This window comes from Dendroctonus ponderosae, unplaced genomic scaffold, assembly GCF_020466585.1.
Source record: "Dendroctonus ponderosae isolate FM_Combo_2020 unplaced genomic scaffold, Dpon_F_20191213v2 Dpon_F_20191213_3, whole genome shotgun sequence".
NCBI classification, from domain to species: domain Eukaryota; kingdom Metazoa; phylum Arthropoda; class Insecta; order Coleoptera; family Curculionidae; genus Dendroctonus; species Dendroctonus ponderosae.
The window spans coordinates 7,473,442-7,495,947 of NW_026018508.1; the positions used below are offsets into that span (position 1 = coordinate 7,473,442).

The window sequence follows — 22,506 nt, forward strand, 5'->3', positions numbered from 1 at the left end:
AAACTTTTTTTTGCTGTTTTGCTGTCTCCCAAAAAAAGTTTTTTTTCCTTAAGAACTACTGAATGTTTTAACGCTTTGTAAATTATAGTTTTTGTACACATATTTAAACATAAACAAAACATATTTTAATTGTAAATTGGTGTTTGTATTTTGTGCTGAATTTTAAATCTGATGATGGCGCTGTTGTCTCGCCGAAAGCCAGGAAAGAAAAAATATAATAACAATTACACGCAGTCAGGAAAATAAATCAAAATTTCAACTTAGGTAATGTGTGCTAAAGTTTTACTAATAGCAAAAAAATTTCTAGATAAGTATCTTTGGATAATATTTATATTCTATTCTTAAGAATAAATTTAACACAGGGTTTGTCTCGTTACTCTAGCGCGTATTTGTATCTCGCTACAATTTAAATTCAATATAGATGTATGTTATTACTTACTTAATCCAAAGAACATAAAAAATGTTGCTGTACAAATATTGATTCTCTTAACGTTTCGGTTAGAAGCGTAATTCTTCATCGCTCTCTCTACATAAGAGTATTCCTTTAAAATATTTTGCCACCTCGTTGCTAGATACATAAAATGAATTGAAGCAAACGAATTGAAAATATAGAAGCTTACTATCGCTGAAAGAAAAACAGACGCTATCAATTTTAGTTTTAATATTATTTTATAGTTATTACTTACATGTTTCATCGATCATAAACCCATTGAGGGCCAGTTTCACGATTGACGCGATTCCAGTAGCAAAAACACAACCGAAATGAGCAAGGGCATATAAAAATCTAAAACTCATAAAAGAGAACTTAACTTCTTGGGCGTTCTTGCTGATGTTGTGTAGAGGCATAATCCCAAAACACTGGGACAGTATTAAAGCAAATCGAATGTTTTCGTAAAAAATATGGGGCCTGTTGTACATTTGGATATTATTCACATTATTTTCTTCGATGGTCAATGTGGTATCCGAATTAATTTTTCGCAAAACCCTCATTTTGGTACGAGAAAAATTGTAGAAAACGCTTTTCACCATTGAATGGAACAACAATACAGACACCTTGTCAATCCTGTTAATGGTTGTTTTTCTGATCTTATCTGAATGCTCTTATGTTTGACTATGATTACATTAATGAAAAATCTACCTGATGTATCGACGTTTAAGGTAAACAGGGTTTGAGGAGATTCGGGGGTTTCTGTTTGACAGGTGATAATATCGAACAATACTGGATGCATTAATTGACTGTAAATATACCTTATAATTGTTACACTATTAATAATTCTATAAATAAATAAGTTTAATAGACTAGTGAAAGCGAATTTTTATAATAGGTCAAATTCCCTTGGTCAGTTAAAGGAGAAAAATTAGAGCTATACTTCTCAATAAATCTTTATTTTGTATGTAATAACACAGTTGGTCACAGAATGTAAAGTTTTTTGGTGGCCAAATTCTAATCGATCATCTTTCTCAGTGCGTCAGACGCTTGTGCATCGATGCTGTCCAGTTTCCCCTGCAAGGCATTTTTATTTAATAATTTGTTGAAGTATATTGTGGTTTGGATAGTGCTTTTTACTTTGCCTTTTGCGGGTTTCTTCATGACGAATTTTTCTGTTGTGGTTTGGAATCTACACAGAAGGGGTTGTGGAATAACCGGCATGCCCTCATTCATGCTGTACCAATACAATTTCATTTGTCGCAAAAGTAATTATTGTTGCAGTGTAAGCCATCATTCGGGATAAGCAAAGCAAGACCTGTGTGTGTGTTCTTGCATCGCTTGGTCTGTAAATGTAATTATAAAAGTAAAAAATATACAATTTTAAAATATTCTCAGACTGTTAGATAGTTGATTTATATATGATCTTCTTATCAGTGGCTAATTAAAAGGCTGAAGCTTTCGGAAATACAAAACAGTTCAGAACTATTAACAAGTTTCATTCTATAAACTCATGAGGACAGTTTCTTTTCAGCTCGAACATATTTTATTGTAAAGTACTTTACATACTCTAACTAAGGTTCAACAAAATTTCTAAAAAAATAAGCTGAACAGGGTAAAAGAAAAAATTGAAATATAAAAATTTTACATAGTCACGTTTTTTAAATCGAACATTTTATGAATTTTTTGACAGAGCGATAGGACTTATTTTCTTCATTTCATTTTTCTTCATTCATTTCTTGATTCATTTTTGTTATGCGTTTTTTTAATATTGCGTTTTAATTGCGCGTTAGTATACGTAATCAAATTGACTATATAACCGTCTCCAAAAGATTTCGCAATGCTATCAACGCCGTTAAAGCATACCCAGGTGCAGAAGTTGCGTCAGACCACAATCCATTGATTTGTAAGTTTGAAACAAAACAAAAAAGGACATCGAAAACCCAAAATAGCATCAAAATAGATATTCGAAGGCTCAGGAAAGGCGCAGTTAAACAGGAAGTAAATGAAGAACTGTAAACCGGATTAGAAAATATAGTGGCAACCGCAGAAAAACCCCTACAAAGATGGAACAGAATCGCCCATGGTAATAGAAATATCAGTGACAAGGACGTAAAAATATACATGTGAAGATCAGAGACGAATACTCATCAGAGACGAAAAATTAAAATATGGAACAATACAATATGGTTCAGTACACACGACAGTAAGCAAGGAAATCAAAGCTGCAAAAAAGGAATGACTGGTAGAGAAATGTAACGAGATTGGGCAACTAGACAGAATGCATGATCATTTAAATACACACAGAAAGATAACGGAAATGACACATTCCAGGAAGAAAACCACCCAAGAACCTCTAGTAGACTTAGATGGTAAACGTATAACAGAAATGACAGATAAGCTAAAGAGGTGGAGACAATATATTCAAACAGCATTTTCAGATGATAGGCCAGAACATTCCAATGTTGACCGATCTGACGAAAGCTCGCGTAGAGCTGATAATAATATTATGCTACAGTAATACGGACTTCCTCAAATCTCTGGAAGGAATCTTCAATCTCATCTATGATACCGGAAAACTACCTCTGAGGACTGGTGGGTGCCTTCTTTCATTACCTTCCTTAAAAAACTTCGAGCTAATGCCTGCAACCAATACAAACCCATTAGTCTCATTAACCACATCGTCAAGGTGTTCACCAAGATCAATCACAACAGAATATACGGAAAATGTGACTGGCACACAAGTGAATCTGCATTTGGCTTTAGAAGTGCCCTGGGAAACAGAGAGGCAATCTTTTCATTGCGCGATGTGTACGCATGTTTATAGATTTGTCAAGGGCTTTTCACAGAGTGAAACACACAAGGTTGGTAGAAATAATGAGGGAAGTAGGCCTGGACAACCAAGTAGGCCTGGGTAACACTGTGTTGAGTTGCGCTATTGAGTTCTTGCCGCTCTCTGAGTTACCGAGTTATAACTCATCGGTTAATGAGTTATAACTCATTCATTTAAACATGGTCATAAACAAAAAATATGTTTTGTCTATTTTTAAGTTATGTTTTAATTTAGTATATCGACACAATAATTTAAAGAATATTTCATATTCCGGGTACATTTATTAGTGCATTTTTCGATCGTGAATTAAAAAATTATTAATTCTCTCTAACAACGCTTTTCCCGAGTATACCCTCCTTGCATAGACAATAAATTTCAAACAACCTTAATCATAATACAACCAACATTTAGTAGATTGAGGTCGGGAGAGCTAAATGCTCTTCCTTACCAATACCACGGTTAGGAAATATAGTATTTAAATAATTTCAAACCAGGAGTCTGAAATAATGTTGATGTAAGGTTTGGTATCGATTATTCTAAGTAATATCATCCAATATTTTACTCAAATTTTCTGCCAAAAACTGCAAATATTTGTTTAAGTGTTCATCTAATACGAAGGGTTCGTCGCAAATGATTACACATCGTTCCGCACTAGACTTTAATATTAAAACTTTGTTAAAAGTTTAATTCAAAAGTAGCATGCGTATTATAATAAATATAAAATAAAATTGCCAATACCATCCCTGGTGAACTGCGCTGTCAGTAAAAATAATACATATGTGCTTTCTAGGATTTTTAATTGTTCAATTACAGAATTTTGTTCTTAATTTCTAATGGAGGATCGGCTTTTTGGAGATTGGACCGATTGCAGATTAAAAGGGTTCAAGCTATTCCGCTTCAGAGTCTCCCGAACTGCTTTGTTCCCTTTGATTTGCAATGGTTTGACTGGGTTTTCTGCCGTAATATTCAGGATATTTGTCCAATGTCAATATCGAGTCCTTGGGGCATTTCAGATATAATTTTCAAAATTGAAAATGTTCCAGTTTTTTGAGGTGCTCAGAAAAAACATTTGAAACGTTCTCCGATTGCTATGGTTCTGTCTGAAAATCGGCCAAGCTCCGCAACTCTGAGTATCTCTTACAGAAACTTAATATTAAGCATATTAATTTAAGAAATAAACTTGCTTCGAAAAGAAACTTATGTTAAGTCTAAAATTAGGAAATTACATTTAACGAAATGTTTTACTTATTTTGACGTATAGATTATACTCTTAGAACACACATTGATTGATGTATAGGCCATTGGCATTAATCCGGCAACGTCTATTTTATTACTGTTAAAAAATTAAACTGTACTTTTGGTAAAATTAAATGTAAAAATGCAACTCATGAAAAATAAAAAAAGATTTGTATTCAGTCGATACACATTTACTATAGTGTTTTGTCTATGTTCACATTGTTTATTCATGGTTCTCCTATTTACATGCCCTACTAATGTTAATCGTTTATCGGCTAAACTTCATTAAAACTCTTTCCAACCAAAGCAAAACAGGATTAATGGATTGAAGCTCTATCGTTCATATTTTACCAAAATATTTACCTCGCTTCGATTAGTCAACATATTTGAAATATAATAACAAACATAATGAAACGTGTAACGCGCCGTAATTGTTTGCAATTCTATTACTTATTTGTAGTTGATTCGCCGAAATTTAATACTGGTATTATGTCGAGTATTGCGGTATGCATTAATTTGCCAAGATAATAATGAACGTAACCAATTTCACGCATACTTTTTTTAAAGTATCTATATACTTACTTAGCCAACTTTTTTGCTTTTCCAGATAAAGATTTTTAATACTTTTTTATTCAATTCAATTTCATTTATTTCAGAATTTATTGGTCCCTGTATATGACTATTGAATATTTTTCTTTTCGTTCGCTTGTTAATGTTCCCAAGAACAAGCCCTGAATTACTAGTAATCTTATATCACTAGACTGGATCAAAGATCGGATTTGCCTGATCGTCACATCAGTATCATAACAAATCAAACAATGACCAAAGATGATGAAAGGCAATAAATAACAACGTTATATCTTAATATCTATTGACCTGCGTTTTCTGTTAGTAGAAATCCAATTTCGCTTTTTTATTTGATTTCGTGTTAATCGTCTTGTTGATATCTTTATAAACAATTTGTACCCGTAGAAAAGATCCGTCGGGCCGCCGTTTTATGAATCATGATGACCTGATTCCAACTGGACTTGTGAGTCCTTGAAACCCAGGAATTGTTTTATGCATAATTGATATGATGTTTATGTAAATTATAAGCGTTTAATTATTTCTCATAGCAAATTCAAAAGAAATCATAGCAATTAAGTAATTGATGTGCAAATTTTATCTAAAAATAATTTAATCTTTAACTTTTAACATTAAACATTCATTATTTTCAACATAATGTTTAAACAGTTTACCCTTCAGTAATCAAGTTTGGGCTGTATTATACGTTGTAGTATTACTCTGTACGAGTAAAATAGACCATTGGAGAAGTCTCTCCGACGTCTCAAGAAAAAACTGATCTAGAATCCGACGAAAACCTCGTTTACATATCAAATAGGAATGAACAAAAAGTTATGATTATTTTAAGCTAAATTGTTTTTTATCTTATATTATATTTTTCCATTTATAAAGTGTTCAATACTCCTCAAAAAAGGTTTATTACGATTTTTTGGAAGCAATGCCAATTTAATTACAGAAAATTAAAAAAAAACGCCGATTTTACGTCGGTCTTTGGTACTTTGAGCAAATAAATGAACGGATTTAAATTGAGTTTGTCGAACTGAGGTTGAGTTTTACCTCGTGTGAAAGGCCTTTCAATTCCCTTTATGTCCATACCTAGTTTAGACCATTTTACTTCACCAGTTCTCAAAAAAAATATGTCTAACATTGTTAAATGGTAAGAAAAGAGACATACTTTTTTGGGCAAAAACTATGAAAGCTACAATATTTTACAAAGAGCCCAAATTGTGAATAAATGATTAGGGCATCAACCAAAAAAATGAGTTAATTCCATCCACCAAATAAAAAGTTCCCATCACTTCACTCAAGAATTCATCACTTGTCCAAACCGGCCTAACTCGATTGTTTTATCAAAATATGAGTCTTTAGATCTTTAGAACAAATTCACTGCGAGTTTCACCAAAATACATCATAACATTTTCCCAATATTTCAAAAAAGATACATTTTTTGAAGAACTTTGCCCATCAATAGCAGCGAAGCCAAACATTTTTTGTTAATAAAAGTTAGGTGAGATCGTCTTATTTTGATCCAAATAATATTGCAGTACCTTTTTGATCATGTGCTTACAGGGCAGCCTGTATATGAAATGGCTTGATGATCTGGTAGTTACAATATTAAAATCGTTTCGAGAAGACAGTCATAAGTTTAACCAATGTAATCAAGTTGTTAAACCTGGTTAATTACCGTAACCTTTGTTTTTTATAGCAAAATTGCTTCTAATCATATACACATAGTCCAAGTCACGCTTTTATTAAACACAATTTTTACAAAATTGCAGGCTCTACTTCTCCGTTAGTATTTTGCACTATCCAGTCTGTAAATGCAGATGTTTTACCATACACTGTTGGGGCATTATGTCCACCACATGGAACTAATACCCAGGACACAACTCCGACAAGTAAACCATTATTAACAAGTGGACCACCACTGTCTCCACTGCAAGCCGATTCTCCACCATTTCTGATTCCAGAGCACACGTTTAGTTCTACATCAAAGGGATTACGATCTCCGAGCAAGTCGTTCAAAATGTTGTCGCATTCTGAAAAGTTTCAATTTACAGTTAACAAAATCGTCGAATTTGATTGAAATCTCGTTAACGCTTGCCCAGTTAAAATCAAGTTTTTTAGGTGACAAATGCAACATTATTTAACATATTTAAGTCGGATACATTCGTAGCTCGATTAGCCAGCCGTATTGTCGTCAACCAACTATTTTTTGCGGGTTAAGAATGACTGGAAAGACCAAACCTACCTCCAGTTTCTGAAAACCCGCTAAGTAATTGGAAATTTATCTCAATGTCGTTCTTTTGCATCACTCGCTCTTCACTCCTTTGTCTTTAAAAACTGTCTCTGTGAATGGACTTGATAAATTTTGTACAAATTTATGTTTGAATACAGACATTCTGATAGTATTTCGTATTTGAGAAAACTCTAATATTATTATTGAAAAATGTCGTTATTCCTCTGGATGTGTTGCCTTGGGGAATTTTGGTAGCACATAAAAAATTATAAAAGGAAATTTGTTATTAACCAAAAATGTATTTGATTGCACTTGCATCTTAAAAAAAAACAGACATGGAAATTGGTCACTTTACTGATGGATCTATAAATTTGTTACTTCTATAGGTAAAGCAGGATCTACTGCATCAAAACTTCGTCATTTAATTGAGTTCCGACACCAATGATATTCACTATAAAACCTCACTTCATAACATCAGTTTTTTATGTTCTTAAAACTGTTTCGATCTCCTACCATACTTTGACGTTAACGCAAATTTTTCTCTTGTAAAACTTTAGAAAGTTCGATTTCAACAAAACTATTATTAATAACTAAAACTAGTGTTCAACTTTTCAATTGTGGTCTATACCTGGTGCCTCTTCTTCTGTCTTTTCTATTCTGTTAATGTGTGATGCTTAACCGGTTCTTGTAAGTAATTCTTTCAACACATTCTTTTCAGTCAGAAGTTACGGTCTTCTCATGTAGAATAATTGACCGACTTACTTTCCCCAAGTAAGATGTATTTTTACGCATTTTGTTATGTTCTCTAATTAACTAAAAATAATCACGGAACAGTTTGTCCGTAGGTCACTTAAATCAGGAGAAAGAGCAATCAGAAACATTTTGGCCATCGCCAAGAAAGCACTATACAACAAATATCATCATTTGTCTGACCACTGATCAAAAACATCAACAATTGAAGCTAAACATACTTCATGCTTCGTCATGTATGGAGATACAAAAACTATTATACGTTTAATATTACAAAAAGACAGAATTAATATTTCTTCATATTTTTCACAAGTGCAAGTTTTTACCTTCTCCTGGGACGATAGGAAGATAAGCAAATTGGAGATGATTTGGGACAGTCAGAGCACTAGGTCGTGTCAAGCCCCATCCGGTAAGAACTGCGTCTCCTTCAGCAACATATCCTCGGTGTGGAATAGGAATCGGTTGAACATTTTCTACATAAATAAGGCTTCTAGATAGGCGAAGTAATGATATATCATTTGGAGCTACAGCATCAGTCCTAGAAATATATCAAATCTTTCATTTGAAATATATCATAAAAAGTTAGTGGCTATCAATTAATCATGCTGTTGCTGCTTCGGAGATTTAAATTTCAATGTTATACAACTTTTACAGTTAAGCGTAGTAACAACTAAATATCGCCGATATGTTTTGTAAAATATCTTAATGATTAAAGAACATACTTGGGCTGTTTCCGTACATCCTCAGCCGATTGACCTTTATCTGGGCCTGTAAGGTTTTTTATGTTGACGTACTTACTCGGGATAAAGTGGATGATTAATAATCTCTGAAACTGCAAGAGTTTGTTGTCCAAAAACATTTTCGTCAGTTTGCAAGACAATGCCAGCTACTACTCGATATGTTCCAGATGTGGTGCAGTGAGATGCAGTGAGTACCCAACTAAAATTTGTAAAGTGTAAGTGTTTTGATAAGTAGGTTCTTGAAAATCTTACTTCCAGGTTGATCATATTTTTAATCTGGATTTCAGTATGAACCATGACATAACTTAATTTAATTATGTTTAAATTCAGAATCCAAAAGATTCAGAAAAAACAAACCTTTTATGTTAACCGTGGTAGATTACGTGATTAAAATAATCCCCTTACTCATAAAACCCTTTATGTATTATACAGGGTGACCAAGATAAGGATGCATTGCATGGGGAACTTCGAAGCCGTAAGAGATGCGAAGTCGGTTAGACTAGGAAAAAGTTGTTCAACTAGAGGGCCATCAACATACCAGTTTTGAAGTTTTTGAAGTTTCTCTTTTAATTTTCGAGATATTTAAGGAGTAATATTTCGTTTTTATTCATTCAAATTCGTTATTTCAAATAATATCAGTAAACAAAAAATGCTTTCTCGTGGCACCTTTTCGAGATCTAAAAGATGGTGTCTATCAAAAATAATTCCCACTTTTCATCATCAACTTTTGTTTTTTATATGGGCCGAATTACATTGTTGAATTCGATATTAAAAAAGCTATCTAATACGTTTAATACTTATTTCCGCTTAAAAACAAAAGTTGATGATGGTTTCCAAGAAACCATCTTATAAAACTCGAAAATGTGCCATGAGAAAGTACTTTTTGTTTTTGATAAGATTTGAAATAGCTTCAAAAATGAATAAAAACGAAAATCCGAAAAAACGCTTTTTTATAAATATCTGAAAAATTAAAAGAAAAACTTGTCTTTTGAGAACTCGCTGTATACGACCACCTGATTGCGCGACTTACGGTTTCGGAGATGCCCATGCCATGCATCCTTATCTTGGACACGCTGTATAAGTTTCGAAAAATTATGGATGGATGAACTTTAAACAAAAGGAAGATGGTGTGAAAAAGCTCATTCAGAAGCTTAAATTTTTTTATATGCCTATAAAACGAATCTTCAATATCAGAGTAAAATACTTACTTGGATGAAATAATGCTGCCACCGCAAACATGAGAGTATGTTAAGATCCAAAGACGTTGCACTGATACTTGATAAGGAAATTGATTTCTCAATGCATTGAATCCCCCAATGATTTGAAGTCCATCGCTTACTTTAAGTGGCGTGTCAAGATATGCGGCGTTGTAGTTGCTATAATTAGCTGTAGCTGATATAAACAATTATAATTAGACGTGTAATTACAAATTCACTACTTTATAAAGAATAGATGTGCTAATTTTACCTATTTAAAATATCAAATTGGTAAATTTGCTTGTTTTTTCTCAAAACAAATTTGCAGTTTTTTAGCAGATTGCTTCATAAAACACCTCATAAAAGCGCAGGCTTTCAGAGTACTGCTATATCCAAACTCTGATCTGGAAGTACTGGAGAGGGACACATCCCAAAAGCCGATACTTTCAATTGGGTCATTTTAAATTGAAGCAACTTTTGCTATCAGTATTTGCTTTCCCTCTGCAGTAGCGGAAATTTCGTCATCGACAAGTATATAGGATTAAGTTAAGAGTGTGAATCAAAGCTGGTGGATAATGAATTGAATATACCTGAATTTAATAAACTCAGATAAAAAATTCCACAACTGGTGATCGAACGACAGTATATCAGTGGTGTGATGGTACTAGATTTTTTTACAGATAACGCTCACAACAGATAATATCATCAACTAAATATTTGCAAGCAAGTAAAAATTATGGCCAAACAGATGACAAAAACATTAACCAGCAAATAACATCTTGCTTGTCTAGAAGGATTATTCGATTGAATTGTTAATCTTACAAAATTATCTACATGAGGACCACTAATGTCCCACTAATTCCACTTGTCTGTAGTGCGTTTGATTCATCAGTGGAATTAACGGTTTTTGGAAATGTGTTTCCATTAACTATGTAATTTGTATTGGCACCAAAAAGTAGAAATTTGATTTGGTAGCGCCGAAATAACAGAAATTTTTTTAATTAAAAAAAGGTGTTCCTGTCCTGTCCCAAATGTAGACTCCGAGTTAGACTTAGAGAGTCCGTTTGGAATTAAAGTAAATGGAATCCCCCTTAACAATATCCGGTATGCGGATGACACCGTGATACTTGCAGAAAATCCACATGATCTTCAAAATCCACTAAATTGGGTCAATCTAGAAAGGCAAGGACTGGGTTTAAAAAGTAACGTCAGCAAAACCAAGTTTAGGGTAGTTGGTAGAAACGATATTCTACACACTCGAACTCACGTTGATGGGGAGAACATCGAACAGGTCACACAGTTCAAACACTTGGGATGCATTATTAACGAGGATAATATAATAGAACAACCTTTCTAAAACTTCGAAAATTTCTTACATACAGGAACATGAATTGGGACCTCAGATATAAGATGGTAAAATGCTGTGCGGTGTTTAGATGTCGGCGTTAAAGGCATCAATCATCAACCAAATTGAGAAAAACATTCTAACGAAGACATTCTCCAAAGAGCCGGTGTGGCGGAACAAGAACTTTTCGAAAATGTTAAGGAAAGAAAAAGAGGAAACAGATTAACTCGGACTAGGCATGGATAACTAACAGTATGGGTAACACTCAAATAAATTTCAGGCAATCGTGACGAAACCTCTTGATGCGCCAACTCAATGCACCGGTGTAGTTACGCTGCGGTCACCTACTTGGTTAAAAGTTACTCATAAAAAATGTGGTGAATCTTTTTTAATTGTTAAAAGGCTTAATTTACAGTGCGGCGCAGTGAGAGCAGCCAATCAAATAATTATTCATTTTTGGTATTACGAAATATGTGCCACTTAATTTGAATCACATTTATTGTTGAAAAATAGTTACTTTAATGGAATTTCGACAAAATAATTTTGTTAACTATTAACACAAATTGTTAAAAAAAATAAGGTTCAAAAGGACGTTGAGAAAACCTCCAAAATTAATTTGAAAACCTCATTTTTGATAATTTTAGTTTGCGTACAGTTGTCTATTCCAAAAGTGTTTAGTTATTGAAATATTGTCAATTTAATGTTTTCATATTGCTATTTTATCGCATTTTATTTTAAAAACTTTCACTCTTAGTTGCCATGACAAAAGTGGCCATTTTTAATACAATCAAATGCCAAAGGAATATTTATAGCTGTCAGATACCTTTGGAAAATTATTAATATTCATACCCAGACGTTTAAATTATACAAACGAATATTATTTAAACGTATTTATCATTTTTAAACGTATTTATCAGTGGAGAATGAGATAAATCATGTCAAGAACTCAAAATAATTTTCAAAAAGTTTCTTTGCGTCAGCGAATATTCAAAATACCCAAATAACCCAACAGAAGCTCGGGTATTCCATTCATGGTAATATTTACGCAACTTTACTACACCTGCGTACTCCGATGGTCACGTGGGGTCAAATTCCTTGGGAAACCCCATTTCTTATTGGCCAAAGTCGGATTCCACGCATTCCGACAAAGGTCTCGCATCGGAGCGATTCCCACTCATTCTTCGGGTTTCCCCGTCTACCATCGGATGAACGAAAATTCAATTTTTGCCAATGTTTCACGTTTTCGGAAAGAAGATTTGAGGTGTCATATAGTAAATGACAATGCCAAATTAATTTAATAAATTCGTTAATTTTTGTTGAAATTCACGTATGGAGAAAGTCAATTTGAGGAATTTTACAATACTCTAAATTCAAATATTAATCAAGTTGGCCCAAAAATTCCCTGGCCAAAAATTTCCATGACAAAAGTGGCAGCTTTTGTCATGACAACTAAGAGAGACTGCAATTAAAATAAGACGCGCCAAAATAGCCATACTCATACATTAAATTGACAATATTTCTAAAACTAAACACTTTTGGAATAGACAACTTTACACAAACGTTCCGTTATTTTTAATACTGAATAAGATTAGGCGGTTTCCATTTGAAAAAATTGATTCTGACACTTCGTATTAATAGTTATCAAAATTTCGTTGAAATTCTATTAAAGTAAATCCTTTTCAACAAGAAATGCGATTCAAATTAAGTAGCCCGCATTCCCTTATAGGAAAAATGACAAATAATTCGAGTGGCTACAAGTGTAATTTTTTACATAAAATTTCAAATACAATATTAAAAACGGTTAGACTTAAGTATAGGTCATCAGGTTTCGTGTATAACATATACAGGAAATATATTTAGAATTTGGAGTGGAATTCAACAGTGCAATAATATATAGGGTGTTCCATTTAAAATAAGCAAGTTGATATACGCTTGCTCCCAATGACTTAGGCACACTGTGCAATTTTCAAATTTCTCCTAATTACAGTTTGTCAGATATCGATCGCGGCGGTTCTCAGTGGGACACCCTGTATAAAACGCTATGAATTATATAGATACACACTAAACGCCAAGCTGGTTTCATTTAACACTGAAGAAGCTGATGATGTCAAGTCAAATCTAGCAAAATTTGCATCAAAGCAGCCACATTTTTCGAAACAGTGGAAGCAGGAGCTTTTGAACTCGTAGACTACCAGGCTGAAAACAACAGCCACTAATGTGCACTTGCAAAGGGGGGAAACTGGAGGATTCAATACTACGTAATAACAAGTCAAACCGAAGAAGCAAACAAATGTTAAAGCGTAGAAGGCAAAAGTCTGCTAGCCAGAAAATATACGGTATAATTGAGACACAGGAGCGCAAGTATCCTGTCTGTTGAAGACTGAATTGTACTACAATGGGTTCGAAATTGGTCCTGAGAGTTACTCCGGGTCACAAAACCAAAATAAGTTACTTCATCCCTGGAATTAAATCGGGTGAAATGTTTAAGTTTACCCATGAACATTCATGGTGAGTTGACTCATAATGGCACTTAGCTCTTGCTGGTATTTTCGTGTTAAGCTTTCATCATAATCTAGAGCTTTTTCTATTAATTTTAAACTGTTTCACTTTACTTAATTATTCAATAATACTTGGCATTCTGAATCAATCAAAATCAGTCAGTGTTTCGTTCTGATCAAGCCATGAATTTGAAAAAAAATGGCCTACAAACATCACATTTATTAAACTAGTTAAAGTTCTCCAATTCGCAAAGAGTCTTATAAAAATCGAAACCCTTACCCAATACAGCTGATGTCAAAAGACTGAAAACTAATGAAACTTGCATGCTGGTAATAAACAAAAACTGGCACAACTTAATTTTGATTTTGATCTTTATATTTACTGCAATCACGGTATCTTGACGGTTATCTAAACCTTTAGAACGTTAAAATAATACCTGGAAATCTAATTTGTCAAACTGAATTGAAGTAGTATCAATTTATCCTGCAAAGCATAAATATTTTTGCTAAAATAAATAATTTGTTTACACATATTTTACATCAGGTCATATAAATTGTGCGCTGCTTATCTAAGATTGTTTCAAGAAGTTCGCGACAGTTGAACAAAAGTTTGAAAACGATACAATAAACATGAGCTGTCCGCTGATCTTTTGGACCTCCTAGAATAACACCCAAAAGTCAATTCTGACTCCTAATTGTATTGCAGATATTATGTTAAGAGAGCACATACTTATGAAATACATATTAAATATTTATAATTCATTACATTTTAATACATGAATGCAAAAATAAAAACACAAATCATATGTAGAAATTCGCGACAGGTACAAAAGCGTTGTGATTTTACAACGTGACCAGTAGGAGTTTAGAGGGGGATTCGATAAGGAAAGAAAATCTCCCGATGGAAGCCAAAAACCTATTACGTTGCAAGTTTTGAGAACTTGATGAAACTGTGGGTTGTGGTGTTCTGCGTATCCTTGGCATTGAAAGTTCAGTCGAATTTGATGAGGGAACGATTAGGATTTTGTTGAATACGTTTTTTTTATTTTTCCGATTTATCTAGGTATCCTCCAGCTCCTGGCGAATATTTCGAACTTCCTAAGCGTTCATGCTCGTAATTGTTTCCCCAGAGACAGCAAGAAATGTTGCCGAGGAACGCCTGAACTTATGGCCTGTGTATAGTTGAGATGAATATGATGATATATATTAAAGATGCAATTAAGCTGTTGTTTGGGCAGGCAATTTTCCAAAATTGATCATTCTTACGCATTGAGCAATGCATTTATCTATTGAATATTCATTAAAACGGCGATTTGTTTATGATTTGCAGTCGTAAGTTCTCATGTTTCTTGTACAATTTTAAGAAAGTTTCATTGTTTGCTTTTTTCATATAACAAAGGATCTTGCAGAATGATTTTTAGAGTACGTTATTTAACTATTGTGATGTTTTCTTTGCCTTCAACGTCATTAACAGGTATTTGTTCAGTTTCCGCCTGACCACAAGATCCAGCCAACCTAAAAATGGTATCCACTTTGATCATGAGGTTGTTTCATCTGGTGCTGTTAACCTAAATTTCAATATTTCTTCTTGTGTAAATACTTCAGCTTTCGGTAGCCGACATTCAATATTTTTGTGCCTTAAAGAAGCCTTTATAGATAACACTATGCGGAAAAGAAAATCTTTCGACATAACATAGCGTGTGCCAGAAATTGTTCAATCGAACACATTGGTAGGAAAGATTAATTTAGCTTAATCACATTTTAATTTAAATTGCTTACTCTATTTAAAAGGTGCTATTTAGGTATTTCCTAAATTTCATGTCAACAATATCTCGGATGGTGGTAGTTAAGAACGAAATTGCGTCTGGTAAAACACGAATAAAAATCAGTATGTGTTGGGAGGTCAGATTGATTTTGCTTTATATAAGTCAAGCAGTTCAATATGAAAGCATATCAGGAAATGATAATATTCTTCCCCTTTTAAAGTCTTTTTGAGAACGCGAAAATCCGACATAACGTCTTGGAATTCTGAAGATGTTAACCGTTACGACATTTAGAATGTGAAAAGTGGGAACAAACTCCTAATAATGGAAAGGTATCACTTTTAAATGAAGAATAACAAAGTCTCGATATAGAGCGTATTGAAAAGGATTGGAATAGCTTATGTTCAGCGTATGTTCAGGAGTAGATGATCCATGCCTGAAGATTTTGATTTCGTTACTACTAAGGTACCAGGTGTTCATTAAAGCTCTCACAAGAGCTGCAGGACAAAGAAAAAGTTTACCAACAGAACTCTACCTTGTGTTTCCACGAGTAAGCCATTATGGATAGATAATGATTATACATTTGAGAATTTTTCAATTTTTTTAGTTTCTTATGTTTAATCATCTTGTATGGATGGTGCTCCGTATGTTTCAGCTAACTTTCTGAGCGCCAGTGAAAAGACTTAGATTTTAGTATCAGAGTTCACAGAAATTTGATTTTTCAAATACGCCATACATACTCAAAATGCTCCCATGCTAAATATAATTTTCTTCCATTGTAACTATTAATTATAAATGTGCCAAAATAAAATAATGGGAATACTTTATGACATTAAATTCTCGCATTTCTGAAATATCGGTACTTTACACGGCCATTAACACATATTAAAGGAACTGAATATTGTTGAACACAAACACATTTATTATACAAAACGAATGTAATTAGCATAATTAGATTCTTCCTGGTTGGACTTCGCCACGGGTATTTTCCACAATCCAGTCAGTAAATGCGGAAGTTTTACCGTAAACTGATGGAGCATTGAATGCTCCACATGGAACCAAAACCCATGATACAACTCCAACAACAAAACCATCGTTAAAAAGTGGTCCACCACTGTCTCCATTGCAAGCTGATTCTCCTCCAAATTGAATTCCTGAGCACACGTTTAGCTCTTCATTGAACGGGTGTTGAGTTCCCAATAAGCTAGTTAATATTTCATCGCATTCTAAATATTACAAAATTTGGAATTAAAAAATTGATTAATTATTTAAATTGTGGCTGGTACCTCGTTCAGGAACAATAGGAAGATTGGCAAATTGAAGATGGTCGGGAATAGATCCTCCAGTTCGGGTCAGACCCCAACCGGACAAAATTGCTTCTCCTCTAGCTTGGTGCCATCTGGGTGGTATAGGAAGAGCCCGTACACTTTCACCGAAGATCAGACTCGACGCCAAATGAAGTAAAGACACATCGTTTGGAGCCACTACGTTGTTTCTATGAGAAATTATTTAATGCTAATATTCTTTTAACATTTTAGCCAACAAAACACTTTCATTTTAATAGTGAGGGTTTGAATTATTGTCTGTAAAATTTGTGTATTTTTGTTAAAACTAATAGCTCACCCTGGATAGAGGGCATTATTAATGACTTGAGCAACGGCAATTGTTTGCTGACCGGGAACATTTACGTCGGATTGCAAAATAATTCCAGCTACCACACGGTAAGTGTTGCCATCTGGTGTACAGTGAGCAGCAGTTAAAACCCAACTAAAAAAAAATAACTTGTTATATAACTCTAATATTTTCGTGGTGTAACTACAACTACTTACGTGCAATCTAGTTTATGAGTTTGAAGTAAAGTTACTTATCAAAGTTAATAATTTTAAAATTAGGTAAAAGTATCAATCAGTGAAAGACAAAATATTAAAACGTAATTAATATATTATTATTTTGAATTCGGGTTAGCTGAATTTCAAAAACGTCTAAATGAGGAAGAGATTTTAGATGAATCGAACAACTCGTATATGACCACTATATGAAACAATGCTCTCATGAACTTCCTCTATAAGTTCAATATATGAGAAATTTAATTAAACCAGAATTGTCCACGAATCAAAAGAAACACAAGAGCATCTTGGGCCACCAGGCATGATAGAAAAAACATTACTTACTCTTCAGAAAATGATAGAAAAAAGTACTGGTTCAGGAGCAGCATCTATTATTTTTTATCTCTAAAGATCCCACCAAGAATGCTAAGAGAGGCAAGATGCAGAAATTAAAATGACACGTCCAACAGCTGTAGTTAAAGGTTTAGCGATCCCAGAAATAATCGCACAGGTTTGTCGTATTTTTTCGATAATTTACAAAACATATCTTGTGATCTTGCCCAATAGAAAAAGTCAATAACATTGGACTCTCAATGAGCTATAATATTTTTCACACCCTGCGCTCCGCGCATTATCAAGTACTTCTAGTACAAAACTATGAAGATCTGAGCTAATTGAACATAAATTTCGTAGAAGAAAGCGAAAAATGAAGCTTAGAGTTGCCCATCAGTTAAGCAGAACAAGAGGAATTTGAAAATGAAAATAGTCAAATATGTATTATAAAATTGCAAAGCTCACAAGTATCAGAGCGCAAGCAATGATTCATTGAACGAGACAATAAGTAAAAAAATGCTCAAGAAAGGAGAAAATTTAGTCTAAATAATGTGAGACCTTTAAACCTATTAGGCAAAACCGAAAATAGAGATTGTAAGAAGATAATAGGTAAAATTTTAGTTAAAGGCAGTACACGCAATAGCTGCTGGTTATCAAAAAAATTAAAGAAAAACATTAAAATCAACAAAGATGGACCACTGGACTGGAGAAGACGATAAAGAAGAAACGGGAATAATCGCATTCAAGAAGAGATTATTAAAACAGCCAGGTTTAAAGGCTCATGGAGCAACACAGAAAATTGGAGATCGGGTATCGGAAGAAAACGGAGAATCGGAGTAGAACGTTGAAAAGCGATACACATATTTTCAATTTCTTTTACTGCTTCTTGCGTTTAGTATTCAAATTAGCTACGAAATACCAGTAAGAGTTTAAATAGTTCATAATAAAAAGAGCACCGATTTGTACTTACTTTGGAGAAATAATAGTTCCACCGCAAATGTGCGAAAATGTGATCAGTCCTCGACGTTGTAGAGATACTTGGTATGGGAATTGGTTTCTTTCGGCATTAAATCCTCCGACTATTCGCAAGTTCTTACTGACATTTACAGGTGTTGCGGGTAAGTATTCCGCTTTGTAGACCGGAGTCTCAGCATCGGCTTAAAAAATGTATAAAATGGAAAATCAGCACTAAGCAAAATCAGATAATCGGGAATTAAAAATATATATGTATCTGTTGTCTCGCAGTGGACCTTCTGGTGGAGTTTTTTCTGCTTTTATCCCTACTTCTAATATAGAAAACGTTCCATTAGAAATCAATTGCTGCGAATTCTTTAACTTCACCGACTGTTTGTTTTACAACATGAGCCGACGGCCATCACAAATTTATTAGGGTTTATGACTACTTTTTATTAGATCTTTCGTAAATAAATTGGTAAAAGCCTTTGGGGATTTCTAGATTTTGTTAACTGGTTATAGGTTTTCAACTTCTAAAGTTGAATGTGATGTACAAACAGCGAATTGTTGCAAATCAATTACAATTAATATAAGTATATTAAAGTCTATTTGTAAAACAAATAAGAACACGGTTACTAAACTCCATTCTTATAATGGACAGATCTGTATCTTATTGCAAAAGAACGTTTCTCAAAATTATATATTATAGATATATGCACTTACCAGAAACTGCTGCTGCCGCCAATGCGATCAAAACTAGCGAAAACTTCATTTTGAATTCAGCCGAATAAGTGTGATTCTACTGGCATTAAATTGTATTTATATAAAAACCATAATCAGATATTATTTTAAAACCAGCAGATTATCAAAAACAATTAATTCTCAAAGTGGTAAATTCCTATGAAATTCAATTAAACTTAAAGTAGCATTTAAATAATCTTAGCACGTAACTATTATACGTTTGCAAATATCGCAAGTGACTGCTATGATTGATGATCATCAATCAAATTTTGGAAACAGATGTGACGAAAAGATTACATTTTTTCTAAACAAATCTTAACAAATTGTTCAGCTTTAGATAGCAAATTGTATCATATCAAAAGACTTTCGTGAAGAAAATTATGATCCAGAATGGCGGCCTTTGGATTGAAAACTATTAACATCGCATAACTTAACTGTAGGTACTAATCAATGAATAGGACATTTATTAGAAGCTGTGAGAAAGGTGGATAGAAAAATAACCAGTGAATAAATTGAAGGGGCGAGTGGATAAGGGTGTTATTAATCGAAAAGTTTATTTTGAGAAAAGGAAGATTACATTTAATTTACTGGAAATTTAGATCAAATTATTTGTTTTACAGATTTTACATAGTTTTATAATGCATAACCAAGGTTTTGCTAATTCATGCATCCGCAAATTAATTAGGGTTGATCAATTTGGAGCTTACTGAAAATTAGGATAAATACACGCCATTTAAAATAGTCAATATAAAGAAACATCCCAACGAACCATAGGAAAATCTCGTCAAAATTAAAAATATGATTAAAATCGGATTGTTTCCAAATAAAAAGTCAATTCCTTCGATGTATCGTCATTTTTATAGATGCAGGTTTAACGAAAATAAATAGTGTCTCAGGGTTAAGAACTTCCGACTCTTGTAAAATCTTAAAAAATCGTAAAATTTTTTGATCGACTCCAGCAATAATTTTTTTGTTAAATTAGTTTAATTGATTAGTAGAAAGTTTTGTTAGAATTAGGACACTTTAATCACTAAAATCCATCTCAACCATTGATTTATTTTCATTGCTCTGAGATACCGAGTAGAAATAAAATTCAAAAAAACATCTTTATATTTGAAAATCACCATTTAATAATTACCACTTATTACATGAAAATCTTCAATCTTACCCATTACTAACCAGAAACAAAACAAAGTTTACAGTTTCACTGTCTCCAAACTTTCAATTAATCCTCCAAACACCAATATTTTCTATATATTTTATTTTTATGATATCGGTTTTTCTGCACACTGGGTATCGCAGGTCAGTGAAAATCGGTAGAGATGAATTTCAGGATTTACAGTTTTTTCGTTAGAATTGCTTTAATATTACTTTCTGAAATTATCAAATTCAAAACGTTTGCAGCTTGCCATGACTACGTATGTATATAGAAAGCACAAACACCTAAAACATAAGAACGTAAATCTTGAAATTGTTCAAAAAACTAAAAATTTACATGAGTCGTAAGTTCGTAACCCCGACAAACTATGTGCTTTTTTAGAACCAATGATAGTCTCAGGATTAGAAGCAGGTCTATAATTTTCCCTACTAAAACAATTCTTATTTTATTTATATTCTGTTTAAAGTTCACATTATTTGCCTGTTGTCCAATATTTATTAAATAGTGTGTATTTATTGTAGTGTTCTTTGTACCAGTGAGTTCACTTTCATGAAGGTACCTTCACGAACGGAAGTTTTTCTTATTTACCACACCCAACTGTCGTATCAGTTATTGTTGAACAAATTTTTTTTATTATACTGCGGTGCTGCTCAGCAGGTAAAAGCATTTACCTTCTCGGTTTTCCCAAGTACTTAGTTAGGAAATGAATGGTCTATTTCTTTAAAAACGCCTGTGAATATTAAGGACTGGTAGAAGCAAATCGTCCTAAGGTTTTTGTTCTGACCGGCACAAGAGTCTGACTAAACAATAAGATGTTAGTTTATTTTTATTTCTTGTGACAATTGAAGAAAATTACACCAATCGCTCATAACTTTACCACATTCGCGATTAGTCACTTCTTTTTCTTGATTTTTATTAGTCCCGGTCTGCATGAAAGCTTTCTGTTCGTTGCTTGTAATAACATGACTGCCAAATCCTCTTTCGAAACGCTTAAAGCGAATAACGTTTTATGTGCTTTTAGCATATTCATTTAATCATACCGAGAAATTTTCGCGTAATAAATATTTACCAAAATAACAAGATGCAAGAGTTTGCTGGTCGTCTTGGATGGTTTTGTTTCTGGAAATAAATCGGTCAATCTCATCAATAGTCAGGTCAATATAGAATTACAAATAAAAATAAAAAAAATTTAAAATTTTTATTAAAAAAATGAGTTTGTGTTTGGAAGGTATTTTTGGACCACTCCGTAAAAATAAATTTTATATAGAAAAAGTCGGATTTACAAATAAAAGTTGACGGGTATCAGCTTTTTTCCAAAGGAACACAGCGCTGAATTGTAAATTAATTTAGACTTTATTTCTGGTGTATTTCTAGTATACACATATACAGTGAGTTCATTATATATACTTTTATTTAAAGTCTTTTGTTTCAAATAAATTTCTATTTTGATTCTTGTTGGAAATGGTATAGTTAGCTAAAAGTATGTATGACTTTAAAGCAGTAGTAACTCTAGTAGCTGTAAAGCATTGGCCGTTTCGAATTTCCGTATTATCCGCTAAATTATTGGAAATAAGAATACCCCGACAAATTGCAAAAGTGGTAATATAAGATAAGTTCTGATTACGAATAGCCTTGGAGACAAATATAATCTTTCATGAATGGCATATTTAAGTTGATGAGACGTCTCGGTTGAGTTTTTTTATCACTTTCATTACGTTTCCAAAATTACAGAGTCAAATATTTAGGAAATTTTTCAAGTACTTTACTGATAAAAATCACTGATACATGCACTATGAAACAAATAAAATAGGTGAGGTTGAGTTGTCCAAATCTGCTATATCCTAGACGTGTAGGAAAACCTCACTTTACTGTAAAAACCTGATAATTAATAAATGCTTGTTT

At 33.1% G+C, this 22,506-nt stretch overlaps 2 protein-coding genes across 2 annotated transcripts in view; both read right to left on the minus strand.

Moving 5' to 3' along the window:
• Positions 1 to 1,095, minus strand: part of LOC109535046 (gustatory receptor for sugar taste 64e) — a 6,095-nt gene extending 5,000 nt beyond the window's left edge. The window contains exons 1-2 of the mRNA XM_019900858.2: positions 687 to 1,095; positions 440 to 625 (exon numbers count right to left, since the gene is read on the minus strand). Coding sequence (XP_019756417.1) covers positions 440 to 625; positions 687 to 1,029 — 529 coding nt within the window. The 5' untranslated portion in view covers positions 1,030 to 1,095. The remainder of the gene's footprint in view (positions 1 to 439; positions 626 to 686) is intronic.
• Positions 1,096 to 6,794: 5,699 nt separating this feature from the next.
• LOC109535043 (transmembrane protease serine 9) lies at positions 6,795 to 19,519 on the minus strand. Its single transcript, XM_048664713.1, has 10 exons — positions 19,428 to 19,519; positions 18,721 to 18,907; positions 17,215 to 17,358; positions 16,878 to 17,086; positions 16,546 to 16,817; positions 14,109 to 14,253; positions 9,998 to 10,181; positions 8,848 to 8,988; positions 8,376 to 8,587; positions 6,795 to 7,099 (listed from the first exon to the last, which is right to left on the minus strand). The coding sequence occupies exons 1-10, from the start codon at positions 19,474 to 19,476 to the stop codon at positions 6,825 to 6,827; spliced, it is 1,818 nt and encodes a 605-aa protein (XP_048520670.1). The 5' UTR covers positions 19,477 to 19,519; the 3' UTR covers positions 6,795 to 6,824.
• Positions 19,520 to 22,506: the final 2,987 nt, after the last annotated feature.